The following is a 17,326-nucleotide window of genomic DNA, read 5'->3' as shown; positions in this document are numbered from 1 at the left end:
AGGATCATTCTTGTGAACTTCCTCTGGACTTTCTCTAACACCAGCAAGTCAGTCAGCCAATCCTCTATCCATGTCAGTACCTTGCCCTTAACACCATTGGCTCTTCTCATATTTCACAGCATCCTGTGCAGTATCTTGTCAAAGCCTTTCTGGAAATCCGAATAAATCGTGTCCACTAGCTCTCCTTTATCTAAGTTGTTTGTCATCCCTTCAAACAATTCTAACAGATTTGTCAGGTGTGACCTCCCCTTGATGAAGCCATGCTGACTCAGCGCTATTTTACCATGCATTTCCACAATCTCATCCTTAATAATGTACTCTGAAATCCGGCCAACCACTCAAGGTCAGTTTAACAGGCCTATGATTTCTTGTCTTCTGTTTTCCTCCCTTCTTAAAAAGGGGTGTTACATTGGCCATTTTTCAGTTCTCTGTGGGACTCCAGTGATTCCTGGAAGATCCCCATCTATTCCTCCACAATCTCCTCAGCATTCTCCTCCAGAACTCTGGGGTGCAGTCATAGACTCATAGAGTTATACAGCATTGATACAGATCCTTCAGTCCAACCAGTCCATGCCAAACATAATCCCAAACTAAACTAGTCTCACCTGCCTGCTCCTGGCCCATATCCCTCCAAACCTTTCTTATTCATGCACTTACCCAAATGTCTTTTAAATGTTGTAATTGTACCCATATCCACCACTTCCTCAGGACGTTCATTACACACATGAACCACCTTCTGTGTAAAAAAATTGCCTCATGTCTTTTTTAAATCTTCCTCCTCTCACCTTAAAAATGTGCCCCTAGTCTTGAAATACCCCATCTTAGGGAAAAGACAACTACCATTAACTCTATCTATTCCTCTTATTATTTTATAAATTTCTATCAGGTCGCTTCTCAGCCTCCTACGCTCCAATGAGAAAAGTCTCAGCCTATCCATCCTTTCCTTACAACTCAAACCTTCCATACCCAGCAACATCCTGGTAAATCTGTTCTGAACACTCCCTAGCTTGATAATATCCTTCCTATAACTGGATGACCAGAACTGGAGACAGTATTGCAGAAGAAGCCTCACCAATGTCCTGTACAACGTTGCTTGTTGTACCAAAATACAATACCTCGCATTTATCCAGATTGAACTCCATCTGCCATTTTTAAGCCCATTGACCCATTTGACCAAGATCCCTCTGTAGTCTCAGAAAACCTTCTTCACTGTCTATTATGCCACCAACTTTGGTGTACTCCGCAAACTTACTAATGCCTTCTATATTCTCATCCAAGTCATTTATATAAATCACAAACAAAAGAGGACCCAGAATCAATCCCTGTGGAACACTGCTGGTCACAGGCCTCCAGTCCAAAAAACAACCCTCCACCATTACTCTCTGTCTCCTGCTGTTGAGCCAATTGTATATCCAATTGGCGAGCTCGCTCTGAATTCCATGTGACCTAACTTTACTAATTAGTCTACCATGCGGAATCTTGTCAAAGGCTTTACTAAAATTCAAATAAACATCATCTACTGCTCTGCCATTATCATTCTTTTTGGAAACTTCCTCAAAAAAACTCAATCAAGTTTGTGAGACACGATTTTCCTTGCACAAAACCATGCTGACCGTCCCTAATCAATTTCTGCTTCTCTATATGTCCATAAATCCTATATTTTATAATCACCTCCAATAATTTACCCATTTGCCCATTTAGTCCATCTGGTCTAGGTGATTTATCCACCTTCAGAACTTTCAGCTTCCCCAGCACCTTCATTTTAGTGATAGCCACTACACTCACATCTGCCTCTTGACTCTCTTGAAGTTCTGGTATGCTGCTAGTGTCTTGAACTATGAAAACTGATGCAAAGTCCCTATTTAGTTTCTCCACCATTTCTTTGTTCCCCATTACTACTTCTCCAGCCTCATTTCCAGTAATACAATGTCCACGCTTGCCTCTCTATTCCCTTTTATATATTTAAAATAAAACTTGCATCTTCTTTTACGTTACTAGCTAGCTTACTATCATATTTCATTTTCTTCCCCCTTATTGCTTTTTTCGTTGCCTTCTGCTGGTTTTTAAAAGCTTCCCAATCCTCTAGCTTCCCACTAATCTTCACCACATTGTAAGTTTTTTCTTTTACTTTTACGTTGTCCCTGACATCTTTTATCAACCATGGTTGTCACATCCTCCCCTTAGTACGTTTCATCTTCCTTGGAATAGGAATTTCTGCTCTGCCTCCCAAATTACCCAAATAAAATGCTATTGATGATCTAGTCTTCCCTGCTTGGCTCCCCTTTCAATCAACTCTGGCCAGCTCCTCCCTCATGTCTTTGGAATTACTTTTATTCAATTGTAATACCGTTATATCTGATTCAAGTTTCTCTCTCTCAAACTGCAGGTGAATTTTATTAAATTATGGTCACTGGTCCCTAGGGGTTTCTTCACCTTATGCTGCCTAATCAAGTCTGCCGGGTTACATATCACCAAATCCAGAATTGCCTGTTCCCTAGTGAGCTTTACGATAAGCTGCTCCAAAAAAACCATCTTGCAGACATTCCACAAATTCCTTTTCTTGAGATATGCGACCAGCCTCATTTTTCCAGTCCCTCTACATACCCATGATTACTGTTATAGTGCCCTTCTTAGATGCACTTGCTATCTCCTGCTTCATTCTCTTCCCTATATCCTGACTACTGCTCGGAGGCCTGTACATAACTCCCATCAGGAACTTTTTTCCTTCTCTGTTCCTCAACTCTACTCACACGGATTCTACGCTTTCTGACCCTAAATCGCTTATTGCTGTCGATTTAATTTCATTTCTTACTAACAAGGCAATGCCGCCTCCTTTGTCTATCTGTCTGTCCTACCTAAAACGCGAATCCTTAGATATTAATTTTCCTGGCCTGATCCCTTGCGGCCACATCTCTGCGATGTCCACAACACTGTATCTGCCAATTTCAATCTGCACTACAAGCTCATTGAACTCGCTTTTTGCGTGCATTTATGTACAACACCTCTGTCCTTCATTCACTGCCCCGTTCTCGTAGTTGAGCCTTATCTGTTGTGTCTGAAGTTAGACTTCTGATGCTGATGTTTTTCATTCTCTCTGTCCTACTACTTGTTCTGGAATTTTTGGCCCTCCCCCAGTTTTAACTAGTTTAAAGTCCTTGTGACTTTGATTTACCTCGATTTGCACAATCAGTTTATCTACCTTATTCTGAAAACTTTGTGCAGGAAAATGCCTCGAAGTTTGCTCTCTTATTGAGTTTCCCTAGAATTATTTTGGTTCCTTAGCACAATATGACATTCATACATTCTGTCCCACATTCTGTCCCGTTCCTTTATTTTCTGATAACAACCAACCGCATCACGAACCAGCAATCCTACCTTCTCCTTCACCTTTGACATTATAGTTTTCCATGCAATTGAACCCCCACTCCCCTTAAAATAAAGCAAAAAGTGTTGATGCTGGTGAAATTAGCAGGTCTGGCACCATCTGTGGGAAGAAAGCAGAGTTAACATTTTGAGCCTAGTGACTGTTCATCAGAACTGTTAGCAGCTAGGAAAAAGTAGTATATTTATGCTGAAGACAAAGTTGGGGAGGTGGGTAGGGTAAGTGGAAAGGTGAGCTTTATGCTAGTTGCTAACAGTTCTGATGAAGAGTCTCCAGACTTGAAACGCTAAATGGTCTTCTTGCCACAGATGCTGCCAAACCTACTGAATTTTACCAGAAATTTCTGTTTTTATTTTCCGCCCTCCCACTATGTATTTTAAAGCCCTTGTATAGCCCTAAGCAATGCCAGGATTCTGGTCAGCATGATTCAAGTGGAGCCCATCCATTGGAACAGCTTCCTCCTTTCCCAGTACTGGTGCCAATGTCCCATGAATTGAAACCCATTTCTTCCACATTATTCTTTCAGCTATGCCTTTGCCTTTTTAATCTTGCTTAACTTGTGCCAATTAGTTCCTGGATCAGGTTGTAATCAGGAGATTATTATCTTTCTGGTTTTGCTGTTTAACTTAGCCCCTAGCTGCTCATAATCCCACAGCAGAATCTCTTTTCTCTTTCTAGCTACATTGTTGGTACCTACATTGATCACGACAACTGGATCTTCCCCCTTCCATTTCAAGTTCCTCTTCAGCCCAGATGAGATATCCTGAACCCAGCAACCAGGCAAAACAGACTTTGGGGTTCTCAATTGTGCCAGAGAGAATAGTGTCTATTTCCCTGACTATACTATCACCAATTACAACTACATTTCTCTTTACTCCCCCGTCTTGAATAGTTCCCTGTACCATGATGCTATAGTCAGTCTTCTCATCCTTCAAGGGGTGCGACTGCGTCTCGAAATCAATGTGCAGGTAAGTCTCCCCCTCACTAATGTGTCACAGTGTTTGAAGTTCAGCCTCTAGCTCATCAATTCTGAGCCAATCTTCCTCAAGCAACCAACACTTGATATAGATGTGGTCACTATGAACCACAGTGGGCTCCACCACTCCCACATCATGCAGGTACAACGCATTGCCTGGCCCTACATCTCTATTTTATTTACTTGTTCTTAATTTGTTTTTAAAAATTTCCTACTTTTTTTTTAGTTTGTAATCTATAAATATTTCTCCTATTTACCTTCAATCTGAAAGTAATCTATAATGGATAGTCAAATTAGCAATTATTACTAACCAATGAACCTACAGTTTTCCCGTAATGTCACTTTTTTTTTGTGCAGGGCCCCCAATCCTGGGCTTCAATTTAACCTGCTTTCTAAAAAAAACTTACCACTATGAGCCAACAGAAAGCAAGCAAAAAGCAACTCTTCCCCTCTGCACTGAATTCCCATGTTGCCTCCAAAGTTCTCAAACTATATACTCACTCAGGTTGAGTGGAATGAGATTCTGGATGAGATCTCTCCTTACTGACCATGCAAAGCTTACTGATCACTTCTCCATACAACTGTGTTTTCAGATACAATGGGCAAAGTGATTTTGTAGTTTTTAAAAATTGTTGCCAGTAAAATTACATGATATCAAAATTGACCTTGACGTGTTATGCTATGTGAAAGGGGCAATATAAAATGTCAAGTTTTGCTTCATGCGTAAATATAATTCTCTTGTTGAAGGATGAACATAATTGCAATAAGCAATCTGTAAAAACAATGCAATGTTGCTCAAGTGCTTAAGATTGATGCTACTTACACACTTGTCCTCAGATCCTGTGACCAAGAATCTCCCACAGGGACTCAGGGCAATCTTGCATGGATGACAGCGATTGTAATGTCCTTCGTATCGACGCACAGATCTGAAAGAACATCACTCACTGTCAATAGAGTTCTCTAGTTTTGACAAATATTTAATTCCAGATTACATTTGCTTTCTTAATTAGGACATTGAGCTCTGCATGCAAAGCAATTATTAGAAAAGTTGTAAAGTGGATTTTCACCTAGGTCTTGCGAGTCAGAAACACCTGATCCTGCCTGCTCTTGGAAGCTAAGCAGCCTCAAACCTGGATGGGAGACTGCCTGGGAATACTAAGTGCAATAGGTTTTAAGAAGGTCCCATGCCTCAACTGATAGCACTTTGGCCTCTGAACTGGAAAGTTGTAGGTTCAAGTCCCACTTAACATCTAGGGCCCTCTTGTGGTTCAAGTCCCCCCCGTGTCAGAGGTGCAGAATAATGTCTCTGAACAGGCTGATTAGAAAAATAGGCAAATTTTTTTTGTAAAGTGGGTTCTACAGCTCAGAGATAGTAGGAACTGCAGATGCTGGAGAATCCAAGACAACAAGGTGCAGAGCTGGATGAACACAGCAGGCCAAGCAGCATCATAGGAGGAGAAAGGCTGACGGTTCGGGCCTAGACCCTTCATCAGAAAATTCTACAGCTCAGCAGGCTTTTGTTTCTCCTATAGATACTTGGCAACTTCTTTGACTAGGAAGTGGCACCATCTCACCTTCTTCTACATCAATAACTTCACAGCCTAAATGTAAATTCTTATTTTTTTAAATGCTTCTCTTCATTTTCCAAAATACTCACAAAAGCTGAAATGTAGGAGGCTGCATTTTCCCAGCACTACAGAGATTGGATTAGAGTAAAGGTTGGGACTGGGGAAAGAGAGGGGAATTACATCATATTCTTGGGAGGCTATTGCAGTTAAGGGCCACAACCAGGGTGGTTAGCCAATTATCATAGAATCCCTACAATGTGGAAACAGGCCCTTCAGCCCAACTAGTCCACACTGACCCTTGGAGCATCCCACCCAAACCCATCCCCCTATAACCCACCTAATCTGCACATCCCTGAACATTATGGGCAATTTAGCATGACCAATCCACCTAGCCTGCACATCTTTGGATTGTGGGAGGAAACCGGAGCGAACCCATGCAGACACAGGGAGAATGCGCAAACTCCACACAGATAGTCGACCGAGAGTGGAATCGAACCTGGGTCCCTGGTGCTGTGAGGCTTCTGTGCTAACCACTGAGCCACCCTTAAAAATTAGGGCAATTATTCTCCAATTAAAGGTCAATTTGCACAGTTGAAGAACCACCACTGTCACCTCCATCATCCCCCAACTTAGTGTGGAGGCCACAAGATAATTCAGGACCCCTGTCAACAGTCAGGATGTCAACCATCAGATCCAGAAAATCCATACAGCAATATCAGAGCCACAAGGATGATGAACCATAACCATGTCCATCGCTATTGTGCAGCTACGTTTCCCCTACACCCAAAAGGCCCTCAGCTGTTTATTTTAAGACTTCAATACAGCCAACCCAGTGGGTGTCTTAATGTGGAGCTATCCTCTTGCTTTCCTGCCTGCGTCAACAGAGCTTACCACTCCTGGTCAAGATGGAATTTGTTATGACTTCTTCAGAAGTTATATCGGGCTCAAAACATTCACTCTTTTTTAATTTCCACAGATGCTGCCAGAACCTGCTGAGGTTCTCCAGTATTTTCTGTGTTTGTGGAATTTATGAACCTATGTAAAGAAATGCTTTGATGCAGCTGCAGATTGAAATATCACAAACATGTCATTTACATATTGAAAGTATGCATATATATGTTATTAATAAACTCCATTCTGCATTCAAATTTACCATTGAAATTCAGCAATCAAATGAGATCCTCTTCCTCAATGTATTAGTTGAGAATTTTGAATTTGAGTTTGATTTATTGTTACAAGAACAGACACAGTGAACAGTGTTGTTTTGCATGCTATACAGGCAGATCGTACCATACAAAGTGCAGCAGGGTAGCAGAACAGGGTGCTGGATACAGTGTTACAGCCGCAGAGAAGGTGCAGACAGAAAGACATCAATATTAACATTTGAGAGGTCCATTCAAAAGTCTGATAACAGAGGGGAACAAGCTGTTCTTGAATCTGTTCGTAGATTTATTCAAACTTTTATATTTTCTGCCTGACTGAAGAGGGTGGAAGAGAGTAGTTGGAAAATGGGTTATTAACTACGACCTACTGAATGCCTATATTCACTGGCCTAGATACACCTTGGGATTTCTACAAGATCAATCTTATTGGCAACCTCTTATTGATGAATAGGGCCCTAGCCATCTACTCACTGTATAACAAGGTGCAGGGCTGGATGAACACAGCAGGCCAAGCAGCATCATAGGAGCAGAGAGGCTGACGTTTCGGGCCTAGACCCTTCATCAGAAAAGGGGGAGGGGAAGGGGGTTTTGAAATAAATAGGGAGAGAGTGGGAGGCGGTTGAAGAGGGATAGAGGAGAGGATAGGTGGAGAGGAAACAAACAGGTCGAAGAGGCGGGGATGGAGCCAGTAAAGGTGAGTGTAGGTAGGGAGTTAGGAAGGGGATAGGTCAGTCCAGGGAGGACGGACAGGTCAAGGGGGCGGGATGAGGTTGGTCGGTAGGAGATGGAGGTGCGGCTTGAGGTGGGAGGAGGGGATAGGTGGGAGGAAGAACAGGTTAGGGAGGCAGGGACGAGCTGGACTGGTTTTGGGATGCGGTAGGGGGAGGGGAGATTTTGAAACTTGTGAAATCCACATTGATACCATTGGGCTGCAGGGTTCCCAAGCGGAATATGAGTTGCTGTTCCTGCAACCTTCGGGTGGCATCGTTATGGCACTGCAGGAGGCCCAGGATGGACATGTCGTCTGAGGAATGGGAGGGGGAGTTGAAATGGTTCGCGACTGGGAGGTGAAGTTGTTTATTGCGAACCGAGCGTAGGTGTTCTGCAAAGCGGTCCCCGAGTCTCCGCTTGGTTTCCCCAATGTAGAGGCAGCCACACCGGGTACAGCGGATGCTGTATACCACATTGGCAGATGTGCAGGCCTGTTCTTCCTCCCACCTATCCCCTCCTCCCACCTCAAGCCGCACCTCCATCTCCTACCGACCAATCTCATCCCGCCCCCTTGACCTGTCCGTCCTCCCTGGACTGACCTATCCCCTTCCTAACTCCCTACCTACACTCACCTTTACTGGCTCCATCGCCGCCTCTTCGAACCTGTTTGTTTCCTCTCCACCTATCCTCTCCTCTATCCCTCTTCTATCCGCCTCCCACTCTCTCCCTATTTATTTCAAAACCCCCTTCCCCTCCCCCTTTTCTGATGAAGGGTCTAGGCCCGAAACATCAGCCTCTCTGCTCCTATGATGCTGCTTGGCCTGCTGTGTTCATCCAGCCCTGCACCTTGTTGTCTCGGATTCTCCAGCATCTGCAGTTCCTACTATCTCCTACTCACTGTATAAGCTTGATGCTGAGATAGGGCATAGCAAACTATCCTTTGTGATGATGGATACACTTAATTCACTCATCACTTATTGTAGATCATGTATAGTCATGAAAGGTGTATGTTCACCACTTTTGGCCCTGAGTAGTGGACAGTCACCTCAGATTACTCTGGAAGTGGAAGGGGTTTCAACAATTTGAACAACAGCTGGAGAACTGTTTCATGCTGCTTCTATGCGGTAAATCCACAAGTGGTTTTCTCCACTAACAGGATGTTGCCGTCAAGCCAAAAAGGCATTTGCCTACCACATAAATGAGTAATGTGATATGTGAGTTTCAGTGCCAGTGTGCCAGTATGTACAGCCCAATGACTGGCGGATCATGCTGCTCATGTTCAACCAGCTCACACCTGCAAGCCTCAGAAAAGTATATCCTCTATTATGTGTGATTCTGCGATTGTAAATCATTTATCAAATAATCTGGACTGTGCTAAGAGTTTTACCAGAAACCAATTTAAGATTATGAGTCAGGATCACAGTTTGATGCATTTGCGTGTGCTAGAAGCTACATACTTAAATACTCAGGATTGAGAATAATGTAAGCAAAACGAATTTGTACATCTATTGCATCTCTTACAAAGAAAATAGTCATGGAGGCAGCCAAGCTCATCTATTAAGGAACAACATGACATTGTTTACTCATATGGCTCGGGAGATTATTTTGGCATTTTTTGAGTCTTACTGGAAGCATTGAAACAAATCTTTTCAATCTCCAAGTCAGTTTTGACCTACACTTTGCATATAGTCACAAAAAGCATTTCATTTCAGGAGGCTATTATAGAATATATAAAGAAAGTAAGAGCTTTTAATAAGCTTAAAAAACAAGTGTTAAAGGTGAAGGGAAAAACCTAGTTGTGGAGTCTGAAACAACTACTGAATAAATAATTAATAGCAGTTTCTAGTGAACATCAGAAAGAAGGCGCACTATGGAGTTGTGAAGGAATTGATAAGATTGATATGGAAAGGAATTGTTTCTGTAAAAATGAACAGAATTCAAAATAGATAAATATCAGGGGCTGACAGCATGCACCAGACACACTGAAAAAAAGCAAAATAGAGATAATGCAGACTCTAACTACAGCTTTTCAATCATCCTTGGAATTTGTGTATTAAATTAAGCCTTGGTATTGAGTAGTCAATTAATATTTATGTTTAAGGAAGGAGTGAAGGTTAAATTTGTTAACACATCATGAAAATTTTGGGTAATCCCTGGGCTGGAAATTTGATTCAGCCTCTTATATAGCTGGTTTGGGGGATGTGTTAGATTTGTGCACCATTACGTTGAGGGCCTGAGGCCCCGCTGACACTGTTCTTTGGTCTTCAGTAGCACTCTGGACATCAACAGCAACTCACTGTCTCTAGGAAGAGCCATGAGGTGGGTTAGCCACCTTCCAGCTGCCTTCAGTATATGGAAAGGCTGGGGAGCCAAAAGGGATGGTGGGGAGCATTTGGAATGCATGGGTCAACTGGCAGTGCCAGGGCCATTGTGAAAGTGAGTAATGAATAATGTGTGAGGTGGGACTGAAAGGGAGGGAGGGTCCCAATTGGGATGAATTGGTGATGGAAGGAGGTCAGAAGGGAAGTGTGCAGGAGTCAGTCGGGGAGCAGAAGTAACCATTAGGGAGCTAAGTGGAAAATGGTTACTGAAATACACTCCTCCAGGCTCCACAGTAAAGTAAATATATTTCAGAAAGTTACAATTTTGGTAGTAGCCTTTGTGACCTGTGGTACCTATGTTACCCAAATAGATTTCTTTTTATTTCTGTATTATTTTCATAGCCATTAACTGGCAATTGTGCATCCATCATTGAATCATTGAGTATGTCCAATAGTACACGCTATTTAACTTACAACCTGCACTCTAGTATTTAAGCCTTCATATCTAAGGTAATACAATTTTACTTGTGCTTATGTTTCATAGTTTCCTAAGTCAGGACGTACTTCCATGTCAGCTACTAAGTATGTGATGCATACAAAGGCACATACAGTTTAATTGGCAACTCTTGTGTCTTCACTGAGCTTTTTTGTTTCTCAGAACACTGCATTCACTCATTCAGTAACCTACATTCAGGTGTCTTCTCAACAACACTTTTTTAAAATAAATTTACATGGAATGTGTTAAGTGCAAGTCACAAAGTTAGACATGTCACCAGCTCCTAAAGGAATAATATTAACCCTTAAATGGGAATTTGCCTGAGATTGTGCAATGGAAGAGAGCGACTCATTTGAAAAATTATGTGCATTTTTTTGGTTTGGATTGACACATAGGCAGAACCAAGAAAGGACATCAAATTTCCTTGCTGGGTATGTTTTTACAACAATTGATAATAGTTTCATGGTCACCACGACTGAGATTAGCTTTCAATCTGGTTTTATTAATTAATTGATTTTAAATTATACCTGATGCCATGGCAAGATTTTTAATCCTGACCGTAGAGATTTAACCTTTTCCTCTGGATTACTAGACCAGTGACATTATGACTTTGTCATTGTCTAGACCACATTCCTTTGCTCTGCTCATGCAAAAACATTCCAAGGCATTTGAAGCTAGAAATCTTTTATGCATGTCATACTTCCAAACCACATGCCCCTTCATGCTCCCTTTCACTGAGGGCAGAAAGGGGCAACTTCCTCTTTGAGGGTGAGCATCGGTTCTTCAAAAGTTTGGTGACTCATAGCCAAGCAGCTGGCAGACCTGCTCATTTAATGACATTTTCCATGTGCAGGAAATCTGCTGAAATAAACTGGCAGGACAACATAAATTGGATCCTATTGTTGCCAGTGGTGACTTGCCTTGCACTGTGTAAGATAGCAGTCTCAATCTTGCCACAATCTGAAGCTTGTGGCTGAAGAGGTCTTCAGCTTGATGAACTCACCAAGATTAAATTTTGCGGTACTGATATCAGTAAGGCAAGAGTCCAGGCATGGATTTGTTCACTTTCAGTTAAAAATATTTATGTCTATGTAATGTCTCTCAGAAACGATTCAAGTTACTTTACATATAATTGACTAGTTTAAGCTGTGGTTGTTATGTAGGAAAATTCAGGGGACTAAAAATAAGATGCTTCTTAGCTTTTCTCATGCTGTCTGGATGTCATGCTGAGTTTGACATTCTACTTTCCTCTTCCCGTCATGATAGCTCTCAGTTCAGGTCTTAAAATGGCTAAAAATTACTGGGGGAAAATTAAAAATTTTAATCGCTGATTTTAGCATCAGTCTTGGCAAAGAACTGCAACAGGGGCTTTAGCCATTCCTTGCTAACACTAACTATTACCTTGGGCCAACTGGTTAATGTTCCTCTTATCCATTTCCTTCCTCTATAGTTTTTTTGCCCAAAGGCAGCTCTGATCTCCACTATGGAGCATGGAGTCAATTGTCAAATCAACCCCAGCCAGATCAGGAATCAAAGCCCATGCTGTTGGCACCAATCTGATTCAATCCAGCCATTTAACTAAGAGAACCAACCAGCCCCTCCAAGGACTCCAAGTTGGTGTGCCAATATTATATTTTTATGAGTATGCTATAGTTTGGAACTATGGGCAGTGACAGTAGAGGCTCCGGTTTCTTTTCATCACGTAGCCAATCAGGAATCTGTTCTGCTTTTACCACCCGCCAACAGCACATTTGTAAGGATTTACAAGTTGATACTCAGCCTATTTGACTACATTCAGAAAGCACTTTCTTTAGCCATTAAATGCCAGAGTTAGACTTGACCCTGACCTGCTACCATGCCCCCCACAAGACCTCTTCTTAACCACATTAAGGACGGAAATTCATTTAGGGCCATTTTCTGAAAGAGACATCAAATATGAAGTCCAAAATTAAATGAACTTTTACGATCCACCCTAATATAACCTTATGATGCTCTACATAAAACTTTGATAATATTTTCTTCAGAGGTTTTACTTCTTTAAAGGCACAATATAAATTGTTGTTTTGTTGTTAGGAAATGCATTCAGGGCAATAGTGTTATCTAATCAGTTAATCAGCAGTCAAGGGACAAAAAACATCATCTTACAGAAAACATAGAAATCCACAAAGAAATCCAGTCCAACAGGAAGGAAAATCAGATGACAGTTGTGCCTAACGAGAACATTTATAAATTTAGGCCTGATGACTGCTCTGATATAGAGCACATAACTCAAACAGCTCTGCACTCAGCTAAAAGGTTCATTTTGGTGATATGAGTAACTCTTTTAGGATGATAAATGAAGAACGCTGAAGGGATTAGAATAATATTTAGAAACAAAAAAGGTTGAGAATTCTGGACTTTTTCTAAGAAGATTGAAAATTGCTCTGTTAATATTGTTCTGAATTATGCAAACAAACCTATCTGGATGCAAAAGTGTACCAAGTTGTAAGACTGATGACAAAGAATTTTGAATGTAGCTGTTTATGATTGTCAATAATAGCAACAAACACATTAATAAATCATTTGGGCTTCTTGGAACTATCAGGAGAATCAGAGTTCAATGGTTGTTTGTTCTCAGTATGCTAACAATACAGAACTGAACAGCTTTAGTGGCTATGTATGCACATAAAGATTTTTATGAATAAAGTATATTTTTGAAAATAAAAAAAGCACGTACATAAATCCTATGTGTCTTTAAGTTATACTGTACAATACTATCATGTGAAAGGTTTCATTGGTTAAGAAACTACATTGCTCACAATCTTCACAGAATTATGAACATAGAAACATAGAAAATAGGTGAATGAGTAGGCCATTCGGCCCTTCAAATCTGCACCACCATTCAATATGATCATGGCTGATCATGCAATCTCATCTTGTTTTCTCTCCATACCCCTTGATCCCTTTAGCCGCAAGGGCCACATCAGTTCTCTCTTGAATAATAATGAACTGGCCCTAACAGCTTCCTGTGGGAGAGAATTCCACAGGTTCACAACTCTCTGAGTAAAAAATTCTTTCTCACCTCAGTCCCGAATGACTTACCCTTTATTCTTAGACTCTGTAAATAAAACAACAGGTTTCCACGCAATCACAAAATGTTGAGTGATCAAGTGCTAAAAATGTAAATAAATGACTTATATTTATATAGTGTTTTTCATGATTAGGCGTGTCCTAAAAGCACAGTTTAGTTCACAGTTTCCTTTCCAAGCTTCTCTAGATCTTCAAGTTATCTAAACCAGTCACAAAATATATTCAAACCAAAATGACGATGACTTAGTGGCATTATTGTTGCAGATAATGTTCTGGGGACCTGGGTCCGAATTCTGCCATGGCACATGGCAGAATTTGAATTTAATAAATATGTGGAATTAAGGATCTAATGATGACCATGAATCCGTTGTTGATTGGTGGGGAAGAACCCCTCTGGTTCACTAATGTCCTTTCAGGAAGGAAACTGCCATCCTTACCTGGTCTGACCTACATGTGACTCCAGACCCACAGCAATCTGGTTGACTCTTAACTTCCCTCTGGACAATTAGGGATGGGCAATAAATGCTGCTTTAACCAGCGACGCCCTCATCCCATGAATGAATAATAAAAAAACCATTTTTGTTTGCCATTTCCTAAACTATACATTTTGCAAAATTATAACTTGATAGTCTTTGTCATGATAAGAATTCCAGGCTAACAATATAGCAGTTTGAATGATCAATAGGTTTGCTGTGCCTGAGAAATGCATGAGAACTTATGCAATGGTGTGGGTGGAAAAGTCCCAGTGAAAATGAAATTCATGTTCCCACTGTTGTCACACAGCATACTTGGATCATTGATATCCTCCAAACTCTTTGTTAACTTAAAAAAAAAGATAAACTACAAAAAGCTCACTGGAAACATAAATTTATGTAAAATCAATAAAGTCTGTTGTGGCCGCAAGTCAAATACAACGCACTGTAGCACTCAAGAGAAGGCCCATAAATCGGCTGTAGCGGTTAGCTTTAGTTCTGGAGACACGTCATATCTACCTATGGACCTATATGCATATTCCATGCAATGATCTTTCACAGAAACCTGATCTGTTTTAAACAGGATAAAGAAGTATTTTATATATTGCATATATTACTTAGTACAACATTCAGCTTTGATCTGTCAAGGAGTGTATAATTTAGAACAACATTAACAGAACTGATGGTAAGGTCACCATAAGAATAAATTGTTTATTCAACAATGTGACAGTCAAACCGTGTAGACTGAATCAAATATCCATTATCCAAGAAGAAAGAATCACAATTTCAGTTATGCTTTGATCCCTTTGTGATAAAATTCTAGATTGATCTTTGAAAAGATTTAAGTAATGCTTCTGCAATGGTTCAGTCTGCACACAGGTGAGTTACAAAGTCTGAACAATCTTAGATAGTCCATTGTTCCAAAGAAGTCATATCAGACTCGAAATGTTAATTCTCTTTCTCTCTCCAGAGATGCCGCCAGGCATGCTGAGCATTTCCAGCACTTTCTGTTTTTATTTTTTATTCCTCCCTGATGCACTCAATGCTTTCTATGCTCAGTTCGAGCAGAACGCCAGTGGTACGGTGTCACCTGCCCTGAAAGCCCCAAACGCACCTGTGCCCACTGTCACTGCTGCCGACGTCAGACCAGTCTTCCTGGGAGTCAACCCAAGGAAAGTGATGGGCCCGAAAGGAGTCTCCAGCTAAGTACTTAGACTCTGTGCAGACCAAACTGGTGGAGGCATTAACTGACACCTTCAACCTTTCCCTCCCACATGCCAAAGTCCCCACGTGCTTCAGAAAGACCACCATCATCCCAGTACCTAAGAAAGCACATGTAACGTGCCTTAAGGACTACTGCCCAGTGGTTCTGACCTCCATAATCATGAAGTGCTTCAAGAGGCTAGTCATGGCCCACATCAAATCTAGTCTCCCCACCTGCCTTGATCCTCTACGATTTGCCTACCGACGTAACAGGTCCATAGAGGATGCCATTTCCCTAGCCCTGCATTCATCCGTGGAACACCTGGACAACAAGAACACCTACTTCAGACTTCTGCTTGTTGACTACAGCTCTGCCCTCAACACAATTATCCCTCCCCAGACTGATCTCAAAACTCTGACACCTAGGTCTTGGCTCACAATCAGCAACTGGATCCTCAGCTTTATGACTCATAGATCGCAATCAGCGATGGTAGACAACTGCACCTCCTCCACGATAACACTCAATGCTGGAGCCCCCCAAAGATGCATTCTTAGTCCCCTACTGTGCTCCTTGTACACCCATGACTGTGTTGCCAAATTCCACATGAACACTATCTACAAGTTTGCTGACAACACCGCTGTGGTAGGATGGACATCAAACAACGATGAGTCGGAATACAGAAAAGAGATGGAGGGCTTGGTGATGTCATGCAATGACAACAACCTCTCTCTCAATGTCAGTAAAACTAAAGAACTGATCATTGATTTCAGAAAGAAGTGGGGAGAACATGCCCCCATCTACATTAACGGAGCTGAGGTTGACAGGGCGGAGAGCGTCAAGTTCCTGGGAGTGACGATAACCAACAACCTATACTAGTCTTCCCACATAGATGCAATGGTCAAGAAGGCACAACAACGCCTCTTCCCCCTGAGGTGGCTCAGGAAATCTGGCATGTCCACAAGGTCCCTCACCAACTTTTACAGATGCACCATTGAAAGCATACTCTCCGGGTGCATAAGGGCCTGATATGGCAACTGCTCTGCCCAGGACCATAAAAAACTACAGAAGGTGGCGTGCACAGCCCAGACCATCACAGAAGCCAACCTTCCATCCATGGACTCCATTTACAGGCCCATTGCCATGGAAAGTCTGCCAACATCATCAGAGACCCATCGCTCCTTGGCAATGCTCTCCTACAACTTCTTCTGTCAGGCAGAAGATACAGAAGCTTGAAGACATGCCCCAGCAGGTTCAGGAACAGCTTCTTCCCAGCTGTTGTTATTCGACTGATGAATGGACTCCCAACTTCAAACAATGCTGATCTTGCTAATGTTGACCTTGCTTAGCACATGCCCTCTGCGATGTAACTTGTATGCCTCTGCCTAGATTATTTCTCACCCCATGATCTGTATGTCCTTATTTACTATGATCTGCCTGCACTGCTCGTAAACAAAGCTTTTCACTGTACGTTGGTACACATGATGATCAATCAATCAATCAATCAATTAATATTTCAAACCAACAACATCAGTGTTATTTTGTTTTCACTGAACAACCTTGCATTCAATTTCTGGTCTGCTCTAAATTAGCTGGGCGACAATGGCACTACCACCGGCTCAGTACCACTGGTTAGAATAAGACAATCAGCTAGCAACGTCATCTACAAAGTGCATGTGTGGGAATCAGATGAGGGAAGGATCAAGATTGGTTTTTATGTCTTCATGAAAATGAGAACATCAAATCTGCACTATCACTCAATGTCTAGGGCAACAAATGCATAATGGGCATTTAAGAAAGTGGGCTGCTATCTGTAAGACTGAAAAGCAGCAGAATTCAATGACTTCAAGAAAGAAGCAGAGAAGAACATTAGAAAAAATATCATTATTTAGGTATCTCCTTTTTAAGTCTAATCAGCTAACTATTAACTATCTGAGACAACAAGGTGTAGAGCTGGATGAACACA

The 17,326-nt window shown here is 41.6% G+C and overlaps 1 protein-coding gene across 1 annotated transcript in view; it reads right to left on the bottom strand.

The window, feature by feature from the left end:
- wdr27 (WD repeat domain 27) overlaps positions 1-17,326 on the bottom strand; it is a 240,921-nt gene that overhangs the window by 50,540 nt on the left and 173,055 nt on the right. The window contains 1 exon segment of the mRNA XM_048601376.1: positions 5,182-5,284. Coding sequence (XP_048457333.1) covers positions 5,182-5,284 — 103 coding nt within the window.

This window comes from Rhincodon typus, chromosome 9, assembly GCF_021869965.1.
Source record: "Rhincodon typus isolate 14 chromosome 9, sRhiTyp1.1, whole genome shotgun sequence".
Lineage (NCBI taxonomy): Eukaryota > Metazoa > Chordata > Chondrichthyes > Orectolobiformes > Rhincodontidae > Rhincodon > Rhincodon typus.
This window is presented reverse-complemented; position numbering and strand designations above follow the sequence as displayed.